At 40.5% G+C, this 18,846-nt stretch overlaps 1 protein-coding gene across 5 annotated transcripts in view; it reads left to right on the top strand.

The window, feature by feature from the left end:
• LOC127583988 (spectrin beta chain, non-erythrocytic 1-like) overlaps positions 1-18,846 on the top strand; it is a 234,936-nt gene that overhangs the window by 119,146 nt on the left and 96,944 nt on the right. For all 5 annotated transcript variants that reach the window (XM_052040667.1, XM_052040506.1, XM_052040588.1 and 2 more), the window contains exons 4-10: positions 688-861; positions 1,883-1,974; positions 2,119-2,199; positions 3,599-3,714; positions 4,682-4,794; positions 8,743-8,930; positions 11,825-11,942. In XM_052040667.1, coding sequence (XP_051896627.1) covers positions 688-861; positions 1,883-1,974; positions 2,119-2,199; positions 3,599-3,714; positions 4,682-4,794; positions 8,743-8,930; positions 11,825-11,942 — 882 coding nt within the window. The remainder of the gene's footprint in view (positions 1-687; positions 862-1,882; positions 1,975-2,118; positions 2,200-3,598; positions 3,715-4,681; positions 4,795-8,742; positions 8,931-11,824; positions 11,943-18,846) is intronic.

Raw genomic sequence — 18,846 nt, 5'->3', positions numbered from 1 at the left:
GGCAGGGGAGAAGTGAGAGGTGTGGACGTGGCAAAGAAGGAGGCCACAGGGAATGCTGAAGAATTCTCTAACCATCTTGCACCAACAGCTCTTATTTGCCTTTCATATGTGGCTTTCTTGTGCTGTGAAAAGTTGCATTAGTAACTATTGATTTTAAATTAGGCTACCAGTTGCATTAGGTGCTGATTTAAATGTATTAATGAGCTGTCCATTGTAGTACATAGAAGCACGCATAAAACATATCACCATAAAAATAGCAGCTGATACACATATTCAGTTGAGTAAGGGTTCCCATTTTTAAACTTCCCACTGCCTGATCTTTCCCTGTATGCCATTGGGAGGAGTGTTTAACATGGGAGGGGAAATACATCCTCTTTGCAGAGGTGAAAGAATAAGAACAGGGGTTTGGTGGTAGAGATGAATACTAGAGGATACTGTCCCCAGAAGTAATGGGCACAAAGTAGAGATGGAACATGGGCAAAGTAGTTAAGGGATGGGAGGTTGAATGAAGCGAAAGAGATTGAAAGCTGGGAGATTCCGGGTTTTGTATACAATGGCATAGAGGCGGACATCAGCATTTAGTGACTGCTTGTGTTTTTACTTCCTTCCTTTAAGTTGATTATGTTCAGTGTGTATTGCATTATAAATTTTACTTTGTACTGAAAATGTTATTTTCTACCAAATCAGCCGAAGCCAACGAAAGGTCGGATGCGTATACATTGCTTGGAAAATGTAGACAAGGCTCTACAGTTTCTCAAAGAACAGAAGGTGCACCTGGAAAATATGGGGTCACATGACATTGTTGACGGGAGCCACAGGCTAACACTCGGTCTCATTTGGACCATCATTCTTCGCTTCCAGGTAACTAGGAATATAAAAGAAATGCGTGGCTTATTTTGGGCCGAATGTATCTGTGGGAAGGGATAGCCAACTGTTCTGCTAACAGTGGGAATTTACCAGTATTGAATTTGTTTCCTGAACTCTGCTATCAGCATCATAGAAGGAAAGTTTGAAGCAATATCAGTTGTAAGTCAGCTATTCTTCCCATAGCCCTTATTTCAAGGAGAGTGGGTTGGTGCTGCTGCCGCAACCCCCCACTCATCATATTCACTTAGATCATGGGAGGCTGGAAAGCTAACTATCAATGTTTACTAACAACACAAACATTTGCAGCTCTGGTTTTTCCATTTCAAATTGCTCCCCAATATTTAATTTCCCCTGTTCTATTCCCCTTGTGCTTTCTGTCCCTCCTTCCTCCTCTTCTCCACCCTCAGTTTTTCCTCTTCCCTGATCTCCGTTTCCCATTTTTCCCACCCTCTTCCTTGTCTTTTCCCTTCACTTCATTTTCCCCTCTTCTGTTCAGCTCATTGCCATCTTCTCCACATGGCTTCCTCTTCTTACTGTCCTTTCTTTGCTAAATTCACTTTTCCCCTCTACTCCACCCTCTATTTCCCTCTCTTCCATCCACTGTTCCCCTCTCCATCTCCCTGAGTTGTCTTTGTCATCCACTCTTCCCCAATCCCTCATACCAAGTTTTCCCATTCCCCCATCTGCTGTACCCACTATCCTTCATACTGGGTTTCCTCTTCCTCACCATTTGTTGTCCTTCTCCTTCACCAGCTGTTTTCTCTCGTTCCCTTCATGATTCTTAAGTTGTTGGCTTCCCAAATAGTTTCAATTGCAGTTTGCAGTTCTGTAAAAAAAAAATTGGATTTGTTTTAATTTTCTAGAGCTCTAAGTGGAAATTAGAGTACATGTATATTTTCCATTGAAATTGCAAAAACTTAAAAGAAATTTTCTTACTGGAGATCTTATGGATGCAATTCAAATGTCATTTTAGTCCATTTTTTTGAAAAGGCTGTCCATTAATCTGTTCTTTCAGATCCAGGACATCACTGTGGAGACAGATGACTACCGTGAGACTCGGTCAGCAAAGGACGCACTTCTCCTTTGGTGTCAGATGAAAACAGCAGGGTGAGTTACTATTGCTGCTTCATTTCTCTTTTACCTAACCTTTAATGCAAACAGCTGCAGCCTTTGATCTGAACTTATGTTAAAGCTGAAATGTAAAAAAAACTCAAAATGAAAGTATTTCTTTTTCTTTTTCATAATACCCAGATATCCTAACGTAAACATCAGAAACTTCACATCAAGCTGGAAAGATGGCTTGGCATTTAATGCCCTTATCCACAAACACAGGTAATGTGTGGCTTGGTCCATCACTGGTTAGGAGAATGTAACTTCAACTTTAGTCGGGGAGCAATTGTTGGAGGTCACCAGAGATGAGAAGTTGATTCATCAAGATAATTTTAAGTAATTATATAGAGCTAAATAAACTTTAAAGATGTGAAGCTTTTATTGGAATAAATGACTTTAAAGCTAAACTCCCTGTTCTGGTGACAACAGCACATATAACATTGAAAGGGAGGCAAGCATGAGCAGCTTCAATTCTCTGACCTACATTCTCTTCATGAATAGAGAGACAAATGATATATAATTGGATGAGGACAGCATTTCAATAGGGAGGAAAAGAGAAACTACGTAATTCTTATGATCTGTTGTGATGCAGGGTTTCGACCTGAAATGTCGACAATTCCTTTCCCATCACAGATACTGCTTGACCCACTGAGTTCCTCCAGCAGACTGTTTGTTGCTCCAGATTCCAGTATCTGCAGTCTCTCTACGTATAACTCTTTGGACATGAGCAAATAGAAATATTCACATATGTGGGATAATCAGGGAAAAATCTATCAAAGACAGACTGTATCTGTTGAATTTAGAATATGCAGAAGTGGTAAAGATTGGTTTTTCAGAGACCATCTCACATGAGGTGATGTGAATTTGTGGAAGTCATCTTTTTCTATCACAATAATTTAAAAACCTTTTTTAAATTGAGATTTACTGTTCTTTCAGGCAGAGCAAATAATCCCTGTATCTTAAATTTCCTCTCAAATATAATTTCTGCCTGATTAATCTATGATTGTTTGCCCATTATCTTTCTCCTGCACACTGTTGTTCAACTCTGGTCCAAATACCTGATACAAATTCATCATAATCTCTTCACTTGTATAATGATATCCTAGTTTTAAAACCAAAGATATTCTTGTGCTTATTATGGCATTATCAAACTGCAGAGAATATCCACATTAAGCCAAGAAATATTTGTCAGTGGGTTAAACTTCCATCCTTCTGTGTTATCAGTGATTAAGTGTATATTAATTTGCAAAGCAAAATGTTCTTCTCATGCCAGATTTTCATTTGTTTCTTTTATGGAACTAATTAAATTTTATGTTCATGTTTGACCTTGTACTCCAAGAAAAGGCAAAATGAGGATTTTGGTTCAAGCTTGGTTTAAACCTCTTTCCATTAGTCACTGTTGCCAGTGGGGTGCATGACTTTTAGTCTTAGGAACTAGTTATTGTGATTGTGTAGTGTATGGAAACAACACCATCAGATGGGCTTAAAATGGATCTGGAACTGTCTGTTGGGCATTTTGGCAAAATGTCAGAATTCTATGAAAATTCCTATGTAGTTTTATTTGATATTAAAAATTATGTGAAAAATCAGAAATACTTACAAAGTGTCTTTCTTTCTTCAGGCCTGATCTGATTCAGTTTGACAAACTGAAAAAGTCTAATGCCATGCACAACTTACAGCATGCCTTTGATGTCTCTGAGAAGCATCTGAATGTGACCAAACTGCTGGATCCTGAGGGTAAGTTTCATAAAGAACATTCCATGTAATTATTGGTATATATGGCCAAATAAACTTTAATGAAGTGAAGCTTGCAATGGAAAAAACAGACTGTAAGGTAAATTCCCAGTTCAAATGTTCACAACACTTCACATTGAAAGGGAAGCAATATTTGGAAGCCCCAGTTCTCTGACCTCAATTCCCTTCGTGTACAAAGAGATGAATAGTGTATAATTTGATGAAGACTGTTAGCTTAGGATTGCTGTAACATTGTTCATATTTACAAGGTTGAAATAATGTGATATAAGCAGCCTTTTGACTGAATGCTATGTGAATAAACTGCCAAATGTAAAACCTGTGACCTATGATGACAGTGGAATAATGGTTAAGTTTCTGGACTTGCAGCTGGAATTCTTGACAATTAATCCATGGACATGAAGTTGATTCCCAACATTCAAGTAACTAAGTTAATGTGTAATTAAAAATATAAAGCAAGTCTTAGTAATAGTAATTATGAAACTACCAGATTGTAGTAAAACACACCAGTTTCACTGATGCCCTTAAGGGATGGAAACCTGCTCTCCTTACTCCATCCTATGTGTGATTACGGACCCTCCAATGTGGTTATTCTTAAGTACTTGCTCACTTCAAGGACAGTTTGGAATGGACAATAAATATTGGTATATCTTAGGACAACACACCCAAAAATAAATATTAAAAAATCATACAGTTCTGTCTTCTTGCAAAATTCTGTTTAACTTGCTTTTCCCCACTGACCACAGAATTGAAAGGCTTTGTTCAATTTTATGTGAGGTGTGTGGGCTTTCAGTTCAGCTAATCTTTTTGATGCAATGCAAATAGAAATATGCAATTTGCATGGTTGTGTGAATTACATCACATTGTTGTGACCAAACTGAATTTTCTCCTTAACGAGTGATCTTTAAGAAAAAAGTAGACATTCTCTTTTATCCATTTCTCCCCCACACAGATGTTTTTACAGAGAATCCAGATGAGAAGTCAATCATTACCTATGTGGTGGCATTTTACCATTATTTCTCCAAGATGAAGGCATTAGCTGTGGAGGGGAAAAGGATTGGCAAGGTTTGTGTTGCAAAGAATTGTCTGTTTAAATAACAAGCTACATCCAAGAAAGTCATGACAGCAGAGTACAATGCTGGAATACTGATGGGAAAATTGATCTCACATTACCCATGAGAAATTCCTGAGAGTTGCTCTTTCTGCTTTTTCCTGGAAAATTCTTGCTGTTCAAGACGCCAGTGAGGGAGGACTTGAGAAACTGGAGTTTTATTTTCTCCTGAGAGCAGTGAAAGAGTAAAGCTGTTCAATACGATGACATTTTGATAAGAGGAGAATAAACAGAAACTGTTTCCACTGAAAGGATGATCAATGCAGGAAATGGATTTAAGATGTGGCAAAAGAGACAGAGAGAAGAACTTCTTCCGATCCAAGGAGTTGTGATCTGGAATGCACAGCCTGAATTGGCAGTGGAAACAGGTTCAGTGGTAATTTTCAAAAGGGATTGGAGAAATAATTACAAAAGAAAAAATTGCAGGACTCTGTAAAGAGGGTGGAGGAACGGATTTCAATTATTCCTTTATAGATTCTGTCCTAAAAGTTCCTTGCATCGTTATAAACAAAGAATGGAGTTTCAACTCACATCCCTCCTGATGGTCACATACTCACTTTTCATCAGGGGATAGAGGTTATAAATTAGGAAATATGATCGAGAAATATTAACCATAATCAAACACCTTTATAAAAACAGCTAAGTTGTTAGCTATTGGTGCTGACATCAAGTCAGCATTGAATTGCTGATTGGTGTCTACTTTCTGCCTACTTTCCCTGTATTTCAGTGATCAGTAGCTGTGCAAGCCCACTTTCTCATCTGTTTAGTGTCAGACTGACACCACAATGTGAAAGCATGTACCGTATTTGATATCATGATTTGACATAGTTGGTGCCCAAAAACTGTGTTTGAAAGAGACAAATTTTGTGCTCCCTGCTTCTATTATTCGGAACCATAGAACAAATTTAATGTCACTTTGGCTGAAATTATTTTCAAATAGATTTTGGATGAGAAATGCAAAACCTCAGTTGATACCATAGGATAAAATGACCAGCAATTTAAATATATTTTTCATATTCATGGTTTTAATATGGAACTTATTCAGTTTTTAAATCATTGGCTATTTCTCCCAGGCCTTGGAATGCACAGTAACAGAGAATCGATGGAAAGAGCTGAGTCCTTCACAATGGAGGTTGTAGGGAAAGTGAGCCAGGAGTGGTTCCTGCCGGACGCACAAGCTCTCCATCTTCCCCATCCCCACAACTTGTTTGGCCATGCCCACCTCTGGACCCATCTGACCATCTGTTCCCTTGACTGCCCTGGAGCCTTGTTGAGCAGGAAAGGGATCCCCCCCCCCCCATTGCCTCCTCCCTCCAACCTGCCCCAGAGGCCATCATTGGAACCACCTTCACAATCAGAAGGTCTGATCACCATCCATCCCCCTCACCCTAATAATCGGGTGCCCCCATGATTCCTCCTAACTCCTCTCCACTTCCCCATGACTGAATGTACCAACTCTTCTCGGCTTTTGCATTGAGCTACAGATTTTACCACTTGATGGCCCCTGGCCCATCATCAGGATACCAGACACGAAGCCAGCAGAGGAAAAAAAACCACTGGAAGGAACTCCTACTTGAGAAACCTTTGAACATAGAACATTACAGCACAGTACAGGCCCTTCGGCCCATGATGTTTTGCCAGCATTTTGTCTTACTCTCAGATCTATCTCACCCTTCCGTCCCATATAGCCCTCCATTTTTCTATCATTCACGTGCCTATCCCTTAAATGTCCCTAATGTATCTGCCTCCACGACCTCTACCGGCAGTGCGTTCCACGCACCCACCACTCTCTGTGTAAAAAAAGTATTACCTCTGACATCCCCCCTATACCTTCCACCAATCACCTTAAACTTATGCCCCCTCGTGTTAGCCATTTTCACCCTGGGGAAAATGTCTCTGACTATCCACTCGATCTATGCCTCATCATCATCTACACCTCTATCGTCACCTCTCATCCTCCTTCGCTCCAAAGAGAAAAGTCCTGGCTTGCTCAACCTATCCTCATAAGACATGCTCTCCAATCCAGGCAGCATCCTGGTAAATCTCCTCTGCACCCTCTCTAAAGCTTCCACATCCTTCCTATAATGAGGCGACCAGAACTGAACACAATACTCCAAGTGTGGTCTAACCAGAGTTTTATAGAGCTGCAACATTACTTTGCGGCTCTTGAACTCAGTACCCCGACTAATGAAGGCCAACACACCATACGCCTTCTAACAACCCTATCAACTTGCGCGGCAACCTTAAGCGATCTATGGATGTGGACCCCAAGATCCCTCACGGTCTTCTGATCTCAAAGTAATCTCACATGGAACACTCCTCCCAGCAAACTCCAGGCTGTGGTTTCTACATTCCAATGATTGTGAAAGCTTTGTAGCATGCATTATGGACTGGTGACTCAGTAGATTATTAATCCAATGAATCACTGTATCATACAGGCAAAATCCCCCAAATGCAATTTCTATTCCGCTGAGTTAGCTCTACCCAACTTGGTAGCATTGTGCAAACTGGTAGTTTATACCAGATGCCATGACACTAATGAATTTTCTCCTTTTCTTTGCCTCTTTTTGGATATTAAACCAAGGTTGTAGGGATAGTAAAACAAAGCTTTAATAAAAATTTGTGATCTGTAGTTTTTGTGCATGCAATGTATGTCTCTGCAGGGAACAAGCCAAAACTAAATCAATGTCTGGCTGCCTTAAATCTTTTGCAGACCAAAACACTTGTCAGGAGCAATTTTAAACCAACCCATAGGTCCAAAAACTACTGGGATTAGGCTATTGCTGGTTTTACACTCTGACCATGAAGATAAGGAGCATAATATCAGAATTAGGTTTATTACCACTGTCTTATATGACGTGAAATTTGTTGCTTTGCGGCAGTGGTACAGTGCAAAGACATAAAAATTACTATAAAGTGCAAAATAAAGGAATAACAAGGTAGTGTTCATGGACTGTTCAGAAATTTGATAGTGGAGGGGAAGAAGCTGTTCCTAAAGCATTGAGTGTGGGGCTTCAGGCTCCTGTACCTCCTCCCCAATGATAGTAATGAGAAGAGGGTATATCCTGGATGGTGAGGGTCCTTAGTGATGGATTCTGCCTTCTTGAGGAACTGCCTCTTGAAGATGTCCTCAACAATGGGGAGGGTTGTGCCTGTGATGGAGCTGACTGAGTCTATAACCTTCTGCAGCCTCTTGCGATCTTGTCCATTGGAGGCTCCGTACCAGGCTGCAATGCAACCAGTCGGAATGCTTGCCACTGTACATCTATAGAAATTTGTAAGAGTCTTTGGTGACGTACCAAATACTGGTGTCCCCCTAAAAACAGACCCTATTGTCCCCTGGATGTCACATAAATGCCAGTAACAAAAGCGAGGTTCTTGTTGAGCTGTAACCTGCTGAAACCTGTGAGGTAGAAATTCATCTTTGTTTTCCAGCACAATGCGGACATGTTGTACTCCTTCCAGTCAATCAAATTGTAGCGGGGGCAGGTGCCTTTGGCAGCACTGTGGCACCTTGAAAAGATTGCTTCTTTCCCCTTGTGTTACCTTTTCCCAGCCAAGGTCAGAATAGGCCAACGTGGAACATGTGCAGTTGCATTTTTTTGAGAGGGTAGAAATTCACTAATGATTTTCCTGAATTGAAGCTAATCTTATGTTATTATGATTAAATACCTCTTTGTGGGCTCATAGTATGTGAAGTACGTGGTTTCTTCTTTTATACCCCCATGCTCACTCTTATTTATCTTGCTGTTTTGAAGACCTGTTATTTTTTTGCCCAGGAAAATCAATATCACATAATTAGATTTCCTTATTTTGATTAAACTGGAACTCCTCCAGTTTCTCAGAATGTCTCTTAAGAGCTTGAGGTATGTATTTATACCCAGATATTGTACTTTTCTCAGGTGTTGGACAATGCAATTGAAACCCAGAAAATGATCGATAAATACGAAGAGCTGGCATCTGACTTGCTAACGTGGATCGAGCAAACCATCATTGTCCTCAACAGTCGGAAGTTTGCCAACTCATTGACCGGAGTGCAACAGCAGCTACAGGCCTTCAACACTTATCGCACAGTGGAAAAACCTTCTAAGTCAGTTGTAGAATAGGGATGCTATATGTTTTAGATTACAGCTACTACTTTTTATGTGCTTCCTTGTATCTGACTGGCTTGGATGATTATAGACCTATGATCACCCTGTGGAATTATTGAGTATGTGTTGTTTGAGAATGGCACTGCTGCACCAGATCATAACAGATTGAGCAATTCATAGATCATGGATTCACCAGGCTAAATCCTGGTATGACAGAGTTGACCTATCAGGAGATGCTCAACAGTTTGGGTTTGCATTCTTTGGAATTTAAAAGTGTAAAGGGTGTCCTTATTGAGACACACAAAATCTCAAGGGGACATAACGTGGTAGATGTTGAAATGTTTTCACAAGTGGAAGTGTATCAAACGAGAGGATGTAGTTGCAAGATAAGGGGCTGATCATTTAAAATTGTGGTGCATGGAAATTTCTTTTCACAGAGGGTGGTGAGTCTCTGGAATTCTCTGCCCCAGAGGGTTGTGGAGGCTAGACCATTAGAAGTATTTAAGGTGGAGTGGATAAACTTTTTAAAAGATTGAGGAATTGACGGATATAGGGAACAGGCAGAGAAAAGGAATTGAAACCAGCATAGTTCAGCCATGATCATATTGAATGACTGAGCAGGCTTGAGGGGCCAAGTGGCCTACTCCTGCTCCTATTTTCTTGTGTTCTAATTAACTCCATGTCACATGCCTTCAAAGTGAGGGACAAGGCAAAAAGTGGCAATCTAGGTATGTATTATTACCTGGGCACAAAATAGAGCCACTGAACCCAAAGACAAAGGTGGTGCTTCCCTCCATGACTATTCTCACCTCACAGTCATGCTGATGCTGGGATGTGTAAAGCACACACCTATGTGTGTGCATCTGTTAGCAGTTAAATTCCTCTGGAAATTACATGATGCCAATTCAGTTATGAGCCCACTACTGCCCAAAGCACAATGCTGGGTCCAGAAGGTCTGGTGTGTCTGGATGGATAGAGGGCCAGTGGTCAGAGGCCTAGCAGTGGGGAGTGTGGTTTGCCCACTGGAGGACTGGAACATGGGGAAGGTTGACTTCCAAAGGATTGGTAAATGGAAAGGGTGGTGGTTCAGCCAAGAAAGGGATGACTGGCTGGGTTGGGTGTTTGTCCATCAAAGGATCTGGACCTGGAGGTGAGAGGGTGCTTCCAATCACTGGTCAGTGAGGGCCAGGGTATGTTTCAGCAATTGGAGAACTATGACCTTGGGGAACATGTTGTCCTGTAATGGAGATCTGATCAGAGCTGAAAGCGGGTGGTGGTCATGCACCCCATGAGGGGGTAGACAGAGATAATCAGGGAGTTGAACAGTTGAGAGGTGTGGGCATGGACTGGAAGTCATAACTCGACACAATTGGAAGTTAGTTGAATGTGCGGTCAGGGTTACGAATGAACAGGAACTATTGAAATCCAGGGTGGGGTTGGGAATGAGATGAGATTGATGGGTGGGGGTGGTTGTTACTACAGTGGAGGAGAAGGTACGAAGCACAGATGATGATTAATCGACTTATCCCAATGGGCTCTCAGTCCCGTGAAATGCAACAAAAGCATGGTTGTTCTGGGAGTGACCAAAAACGGTTGTTCCTTGTACAATGTGGACTAATTTTCCCTGCAGTGCTCTAAATGGAGCATTACATTGGGAAATGATGCCTCTTGATATGTGTCTGGTGCAAAATTACATCACTCATATGGCAGGAATTATGCAGTTAAATTTCTGGAATAATGGAAATGGTCGCTACTGTGTTTGTACCTTCAATCGCTTAGTGCTGAAATAAACAGGGCTATGAGATTGAAATTCTGGGCATACCTCCTTTCATAAATACTGTATAAAGATATACATTTACTCTGCCATTATTTAAATCTATATGTAATATCTTCACTTTTAAAAAGAGCAAGATGGAGAACAGGAAACAGGAGCAAAAAATTGTTGGAAGTCCTTTGTGTTCTCTCCAATCACATGAAATTGCTCTAAAGTGACCCCAGTGGATTCACCAATGTCATTCATAAGAGGGAACCTGTCAACCCTTCCAACTCTGGCCCATATGAGTGGGGGTGGCTGGTAGCACAGTCGGGGAACAGGTATGTGGTGGACTGTTTATGCCCCAAAGGGATCCTTGCCTGATCAACCCCTGCGTCCGGGACAGGGGTACTACAGATAGTGCAGCTCCAGTGACCAAGGTTCAATGCTGACCTCCAGTGCCATCTGTGTGGAGTTTACACATTCTACCTGTGACTGCAGGCATTTCCCCAGGTGCACCAGTTTCCACCCATATCCCAAAGATGTGGATGTTTGTAAATAAACTGGATACTGTAAGTTACCTTGACTGTAGGTGGGTGGTTTGAGAGTCAGGCTGTTAATGGGCCCAGTGAGAGTGGGTTGCAGGGAAATTAGTGGGGAAATGGGATGTTGGGATTGCTCTGAAAACCAGCCTGGACTCAATGGGCCAAATGGCGTCCTCCAACATCATAAGGAAAGATATACTAGCTCACATTCCAAGAACAAATAATTAAAAAACCAAACATAAATCATATCAATGTTTCTTTCTGATTCTGTTTAACTAAATAGTGGTTGATGATATCTCTGCTGGTTTACATTTTTAATATTAGTTAAAGTAGCTGTCAGTGGAACCTTGAATGTCACTTACAAAGACCTATGAATAGATTTTAGCAATAACAAAACCTAGCTAGCAGAGCTGCACGGCATTGCTTTGGCATCTGTGGCATCTCTCTACACGTTTGTGACTTTCTTCTACGCAATGCTAACAATGTTTAATTTCCATTGCACAGCGCCATTTTCACAGTTGTATTGTTGATGCCAATTTTCAGAGGTTCCTTTTAAATTGCAACAAAGTTTATTGAAGTTGCTGTCTCCCAACAGATTCCAGGAGAAGGGTAATCTTGAAGTGCTGTTGTTCTCCATCCAGAGCAGGATGAGGGCAAACAACCAGAAAGTATACACACCACATGAGGGCAAACTTATCTCAGACATTAACAGGGTAAGAAGTTCCTTCTCTCCTTATTTCCCTTGGTTTGAGAAATCCATTGGTCTATAACCTTCTTTAACTGTTGGTTGAAGTTGTCTTCTGTGCTGTCGTTCTGGGTGAGATTTTTTCCAGTTACAGAGGTTTTATTACACAGCAATCGGTGGACGTTCTGTCGTTGATACTTGGTGATTATTTAAGTAAACTTTCTTTGGAGGATCAGTACTCCTCTCCGTGTGCAATTCACAGATTAATGAACCATTCAGCAGTGTTTCACATAAAACGTCAGTTCTGCATGCTGTGAAATTTCAGAAAGCAAAATTTGGTTAGTATTTAGCGCAATAGTTTGTCGAGTTTTTCTCTTCATGTTTGTATTTCATTCAGAGAAGAAAGTGCAGAGTGAATTAACATTCTACTATCTTCTTAACAATTTTCTCAACTCTTAAATAGTTGACAAGACTTTACTCCACAATGACCTATGCCTGGCAGCCAAATGTGATTATTGATGTTTTGCATCATCCGCTGGCACCTCTCTGGTACCAGGCCATGTGCCCGTTTTATATTAATGAGATTAACCAGTCATCATTAGGAGGTTTCCTGAACAACTTTGGACCATCGTCAGTTTTGTATCGTGTTTAGATACATCATTGGTAATTCAGAGTTGCCAGAACTTGGATAATGTTTTGAGTACCAACTTCAAGTCCTGCAGTCACTGAAAATCACTGGAGAACCTGGTTTTATTTTATATTTTGTCACGAACCAGCAACAAAAGAAACACACTGAGCATGATTCAGTGTTAAAAACTATTTTATTAATCACTACTTATGATAATACGTAAAATAAAAGTAAAAATGTTAGTATGTTAGAATTCAAGAATGTTAAACCTCGAACGTTAACCCCAAAACTAAACTCTTCGTGTGTGTGTGTGACAAAGTCCAAAACTCCCAGTTCCTGAATGGTTCTTAAAGTTCAGTTCCGCAAGCCATAAGGTGAAACATGAGCAAGGGCTTCTTCAACAACCACCGTTGTCTGAAGATAAGATGTAGATGTAGAAAAACATAGAGAGAGTACATACGGAATCCAAATGTTCCATGATGGAACCCAAACGACACTTCAGTGTTTACTCGGTAGTGACTTCCTCACCCCGAAAAGCATCCGAACCGTGGTCGTCCACACACAAATACCTGTTTCCTTCTACAGGTCAGCAACAAAGTGAACTCCACCGGATTACTTCCAACTTCCATACATGGATTTCAGTGGCAAACACAGTTATTGTTTCTCATCCATCGATAGAGAAAACAAGCAGGCTGGTGTCTCTCTCCCTTCTCTCTCTCTCTCTCTCTCCTTCTTCTTCTAACTTCTTCAACAACGTCATTACGTCCCTTATCTTCTATTGACGTAAGCACGCCCCACACACACATACACACACACCCTCTATCTTAAAGGGACTTTCACTGAGTCCGTAACACCTCCCACCTAAAAAAAATTTTTCCCAAGAAAAATTTAACCGTGCATACAGTTAGTAATGTTAATAATTATCATGCTACACAACTACAGACTATCAGATTAGTACAGATACATGTTTCCCATTTAACATCGGGAAAGACAATCAGCAATCACATTATCTTTGCCTTTAATGTGAGTTATCATGAGATCAAACTCTTGCAAAATTAAACTCCAGTTTAACAGCCTTCTGCTCTTGTTTTTGACTCGGCTCAGAAACACCAATGGGTTATGATCTGTATACACAGTCAATGGTTTCTGAGCGGTGCAAACATATACACTGAAATGTTGCAAGGCTAAAACAAGCGACAGTAATTCTTTCTCTATGGTGGAATAATTCTTTTGATGCTCATTAAATTTCTTTGAAAAGTAAGCTACCGGATGGTCAATATCGTCAAGGTCACCCTTCTGCAACAACACAGCTCCTGCAGCTTCATCACTGGCATCTACTGCTAATGAAAATGGCTTTTCAAAGTCAGGTGTTTTGAGCACAGGATAGTAGCATAAAATGGCTTTCAGCTTCTCAAATGCTTCTTGACAAGAATCTGTCCAAACAAACTTTACTCCCTTCTTCAGAAGATTAGTTAGGGGAAGAGCAATATCAGCAAAATTTTTACAAAATTTTCGGTAATATCCAACCATTCCCAAAAATCTTCTAACAGTCCTCATACCTGTGGGAATAGGGAACTCAGATATTGCTTGAACTTTTGCCTGAACAGGAGCTTGCTTGCCTTGACCTACAACATAACCAAGATACGTCACAGTGGCATGGCCAAATTCACTTTTAGCCAAGTTAACTGTAAGGTTAGCCTTGGAAAGTCTTTCAAACAACCTTTCTAACGCAGAGATGTGATCTTCCCAAGTATCATTCCCATTCACTAAGTCGTCAATGTAGGCATCTGTATGTTTTAACCCATGAATCACTGAATTAATCATTCTTTGAAATGTTGCCGGAGCTTTTCATTCCAAATGGCAAAACATTGTATTCATACAATCCAGAAGGGGTTACAAAGGCTGAAATCTCCCTTCCTCTATCTGTTAATGGAACACCCCAGTACCCTTTTAATAGGTCAATCTTTGTAAGAAATTTTGCCTTTCCCACTCTATCTATGCAATCATCCACCCTAGGAATAGGGTAAGCATCTGACTTTGTTACAGCATTCACTTTCCTGTAATCTGTGCAAAATCTAACAGTTCCATCAGGTTTAGGTACAATAACACAGGGCGAACTCCAATTTGAAGTAGAATGTCTAATAATATCATTTTCCAACATGTATTTGATTTCCTGATCAACAAGTTTACTTTTTTCCACATTCATTCGATATGGGTGTTGTTTGATTGGTTTTGCATCCCCAACATCAACATCATGAGTAATTATTGATGTTCTGTTTGGAACATCTGGGAACAGATTTTTAAATTTTAAAATTAATTCTCTCATCTGTTGTTTTTGTGAAACTTGTAAATGGTCCAATTTCGTTTCAAGGTTCTCCATGATATTTTGGTTTTTTAGTTTTGATGGAACAATATTTGGTCTAAATTGGCCTTCCTCAACATCAACATCAGGCATTCTAGAAACAACCTTTACACCATCCACCAAGGCCACAACTGAATCCCTCTCATAATAAGGTTTTAGCATGTTTACATGACAGAGTTGTGTTTTCTTGCGTCTATCTGGTGTTTTGATTATATATGTTAGATCAGTCACTCGGGATTCAATAACATATGGTCCAGAAAAACGAGATTGCAATGGATTATTTTGGCTAGGGAAAAATACCAACACCTTTTGCCCCACTGCAAATGTCCTAGGCCGAGCACGTCTATCAAAATATGTCTTCATTCTTATCTGGCTGGTTTTCAAATTCTCTCTCGCTAGCTGGCAGACTCTCTCCAACTGAGTTTTAAATTTTTGGACATAGTCCAACAGACTCAAGTGCACTTCCTCATTAACCCATTGCTCTCTCAACAACTCCAAAGGTCCTCTCACCCTATGTCCAAACACAAGCTCAAACGGACTAAATCCTATTGACTCCTGGATCGATTCTCTAACGGCAAACAAAAGTAAATGGATACCTTCGTCCCAATCCTTGGTGTTTTCAAAGCAATAAGTCTTCAGCATATTTTTGAGAGTAGAATGAAATCTCTCCAGAGCTCCTTGCGATTCTGGGTGATATGCAGATGATACAATCTGCTTTGCTCCCAGCTCATAGACTATTTGTTGAAAAATTTTTGACATAAAATTACTACCTTGATCAGATTGGATTTCTTTTGGCAAACCAAACAAGGTAAAAAATTTTACAAGAGCCTTTGACACCGTCTTGGCCTTAATATTTCTAAGGGGTATTGCCTCTGGAAATCTAGAAGTGGCACACATGATGGTTAACAAATACTGATTTCCAGTCTTAGACTTTGGTAAGGGGCCAACACAGTCCACAATCACCTTCGAAAAGGGTTCACCAAAAGCAGGAATTGGTTTCAATGGAGCCACAGGGGGTTTTTGATTTGGTTTACCTACCATCTGACATGTGTGGCAGGTTCGACAAAACATCACCACATCTTTTCTCAAACCAGGCCAATAGAATTGTTTCAAGATCTTCCCTACAGTTTTATTCACACCAAAATGACCACCCAAAGGCATACTATGGGCCAGGTTTAAAATCTCATCCCTATAAACTTTTGGAACAACAACCTGATGAATAACTTCCCATTCCTCAGTAACAGGAACATGAGGAGGTCTCCATTTCCTCATTAACACTCCATTTTTGACATAGTATCCAGTTGGCACTTTTTCAATCTCCTCACATGAGAGTGCTTTTTCTTTCAATTCTGTCAACTCAGGGTCCTTTGTCTGTTCCACCATAAAATCCTTCCTCGACAAAGACAAATCTTTAAATTCAGGCTCACTATAAGGATGTTGATCCTCCAGTGAAGACAGAAAAGTCTCAGATAAGGCATCATAATTTTCTTCCTGTTTAGGACTGTCACAAGGAACTACATCAGACTGCACCGGACTGTCTGTCTTGGCTAATTCTCTAGCTCTAGCTCGAGTCACCGCACATGATGGGTAAACATCTGGATCATTCTCAGACTCCTCAATCCTTGGTTTGGTCGTTAACCGTACCACAGGAACAATTTCTCCATCTGCAAGGTCATTTCCCAATAACAAAGAAACTCCTTCCACTGGCAACCTAGGTCTTATCCCTATCTCGACTGGTCCTTCTACGAACTTTGACTTTAGAATCACCCTGTGAAAAGGGACAGACATGGTCTCACCTGTAACGCCTCGTACTAGATTTACTTCACCAGTGTCACTTTCTTCACCAAAATTTAAAACACTGTCCAGCAAGAGAGATTGACTAGCCCCAGTATCTCTAAGAATTTTCACTGGCACCTGGGGTGACTCATCATTCAGTGAAACAAAACCCTCTGATACATACGAACGGAATTCTTTTCTCACCTCCTCCAACTTTTCCGCTTTTACCTCTTGCAAGGACTGATCTTTAACAGCATCTCCTAAACCTTTTTGATTTTTAATTGCCTGAAAGCAAGCATTGGGCACAGCTTCCTTCCTTTTCTTCAAAAGGGCACAATTAGATATCACGTGGCCAGGTTTCCTACAGTAATAACAAGTACGCTCAACAGGTTTCTCCAGCCCTGGCTTCTTTTCATCTTTTCCTTTTTGATTACCTCCCAATTTAATCTCTGGTTTACCTGGATTGTCTTTGTAACTCTTTTGAAAGGTTTTAGGTTGTCCCCATTTGGATTTATGGGTTAAAGCATAATCATCTGCCAACCTAGCAGTTTCTTGTAAAGTTTCCACTGCCTTTTCATTTAAATATGTTGTTAATTCAGCTGGAACACATCTTTTAAAGTCTTCCACTAGTATCAATTCTGTCAATTTATCATAATCCCCATCTACATTTTTAGCCAGGCACCATCGTTCAAAACATATTCTCTTTCCATTGGCAAATTCCATATAAGTCTGATCTGCAGATTTCCTCAAGTCTCTGAATTTTTGTCTGTAAGCCTCAGGGACCAATTCATAGGCCTTCAAAATAGCTTGTTTTACCTTGGTATAATCAGCTGCATCCTCAGCAGACAAAGCAGAATAAGCTTTTTGAGCTTTACCTTTAATCACACTCTGTACCATAAGAGCCCATCCTTTCCTTGGCCAGTTTGAACTCACAGCAACCTTTCCAAAATGTTGGAAATACTGATCAACCTGATCTTCTTCAAAAGGAGGGACTAATCGAACCTCCCTGCTGGCTGAAAAACCATCTTCAGAATCAGATTCCAAACTCCTACGCTTCATTTGTAACTCATGCTGCCTCTGTTTTTCCTTCTCCTCACTATCCAGCTCCATCCTCTTCAATTCCATCTGCTTCATTGCTAGATCAGCCTCTATCTTCATCTGAGTTATCTTTTGTTCGGCCTCTAATTTCTTTTGTTCGGCCTCTAATTTCTTTTGTTCGGCCTCTATCTTTAACTGGGTTTGCTCTCGTTCAGCCTCTAATCTCTTTTGTTCTCGTTCAGCTTCTAATTTATTTTGCTCTCGTTCAGCCTCTATCTTTGCCAGCTGCACCTGTGCCTCAGAAATTGCTATTTCACTGCCAGGAAACTGTTTTAACACTTCCTTCTCAAACACCTTCTTTTCCACATAATGGCCAGCTATCAGTCTCTGAATATCTGCCTTTCTCATAGACTGCTTTACTTCTGTAAGGTTTAGCCTTGTAGCAATCTTTATCAAATCATCCTTTTTCGCCACCTCCAATCCCTTTTGGGTTGGTGACTCCAAAAATGCCTTAATATCCATTGCTGCTGGTTTCCACACACACAAGCCAATTAAAAAGAATTTATCAGACCTCCCTCAAAAATCTTTGGATTGAATCCCGAACAAATCTTGTCAATCTGGGGAACAATCCCAGACGACACTCGTTAACCTTGGGAACGATCCCGGACGAGCCCCCAATTTTGTCACGAACCAGCAACAAAAGAAACACACTGAGCATGATTCAGTGTTAAAAACTATTTTATTAATCACTACTTATGATAATACGTAAAATAAAAGTAAAAATGTTAGTATGTTAGAATTCAAGAATGTTAAACCTCGAACGTTAACCCCAAAACTAAACTCTTCGTGTGTGTGTGTGTGACAAAGTCCAAAACTCCCAGTTCCTGAATGGTTCTTAAAGTTCAGTTCCGCAAGCCATAAGGTGAAACATGAGCAAGGGCTTCTTCAACAACCACCGTTGTCTGAAGATAAGATGTAGATGTAGAAAAACATAGAGAGAGTACATACGAAATCCAAATGTTCCACGATGGAACCCAAACGACACTTCAGTGTTTACTCGGTAGTGACTTCCTCACCCCGAAAAGCATCCGAACCGTGGTCGTCCACACACAAATACCTGTTTCCTTC

Source organism: Pristis pectinata, chromosome 1, assembly GCF_009764475.1.
Source record: "Pristis pectinata isolate sPriPec2 chromosome 1, sPriPec2.1.pri, whole genome shotgun sequence".
NCBI lineage: Eukaryota > Metazoa > Chordata > Chondrichthyes > Rhinopristiformes > Pristidae > Pristis > Pristis pectinata.
Note: the sequence above shows the minus strand (reverse complement) of the source record. Positions and strands in the feature narration are given on the sequence as shown.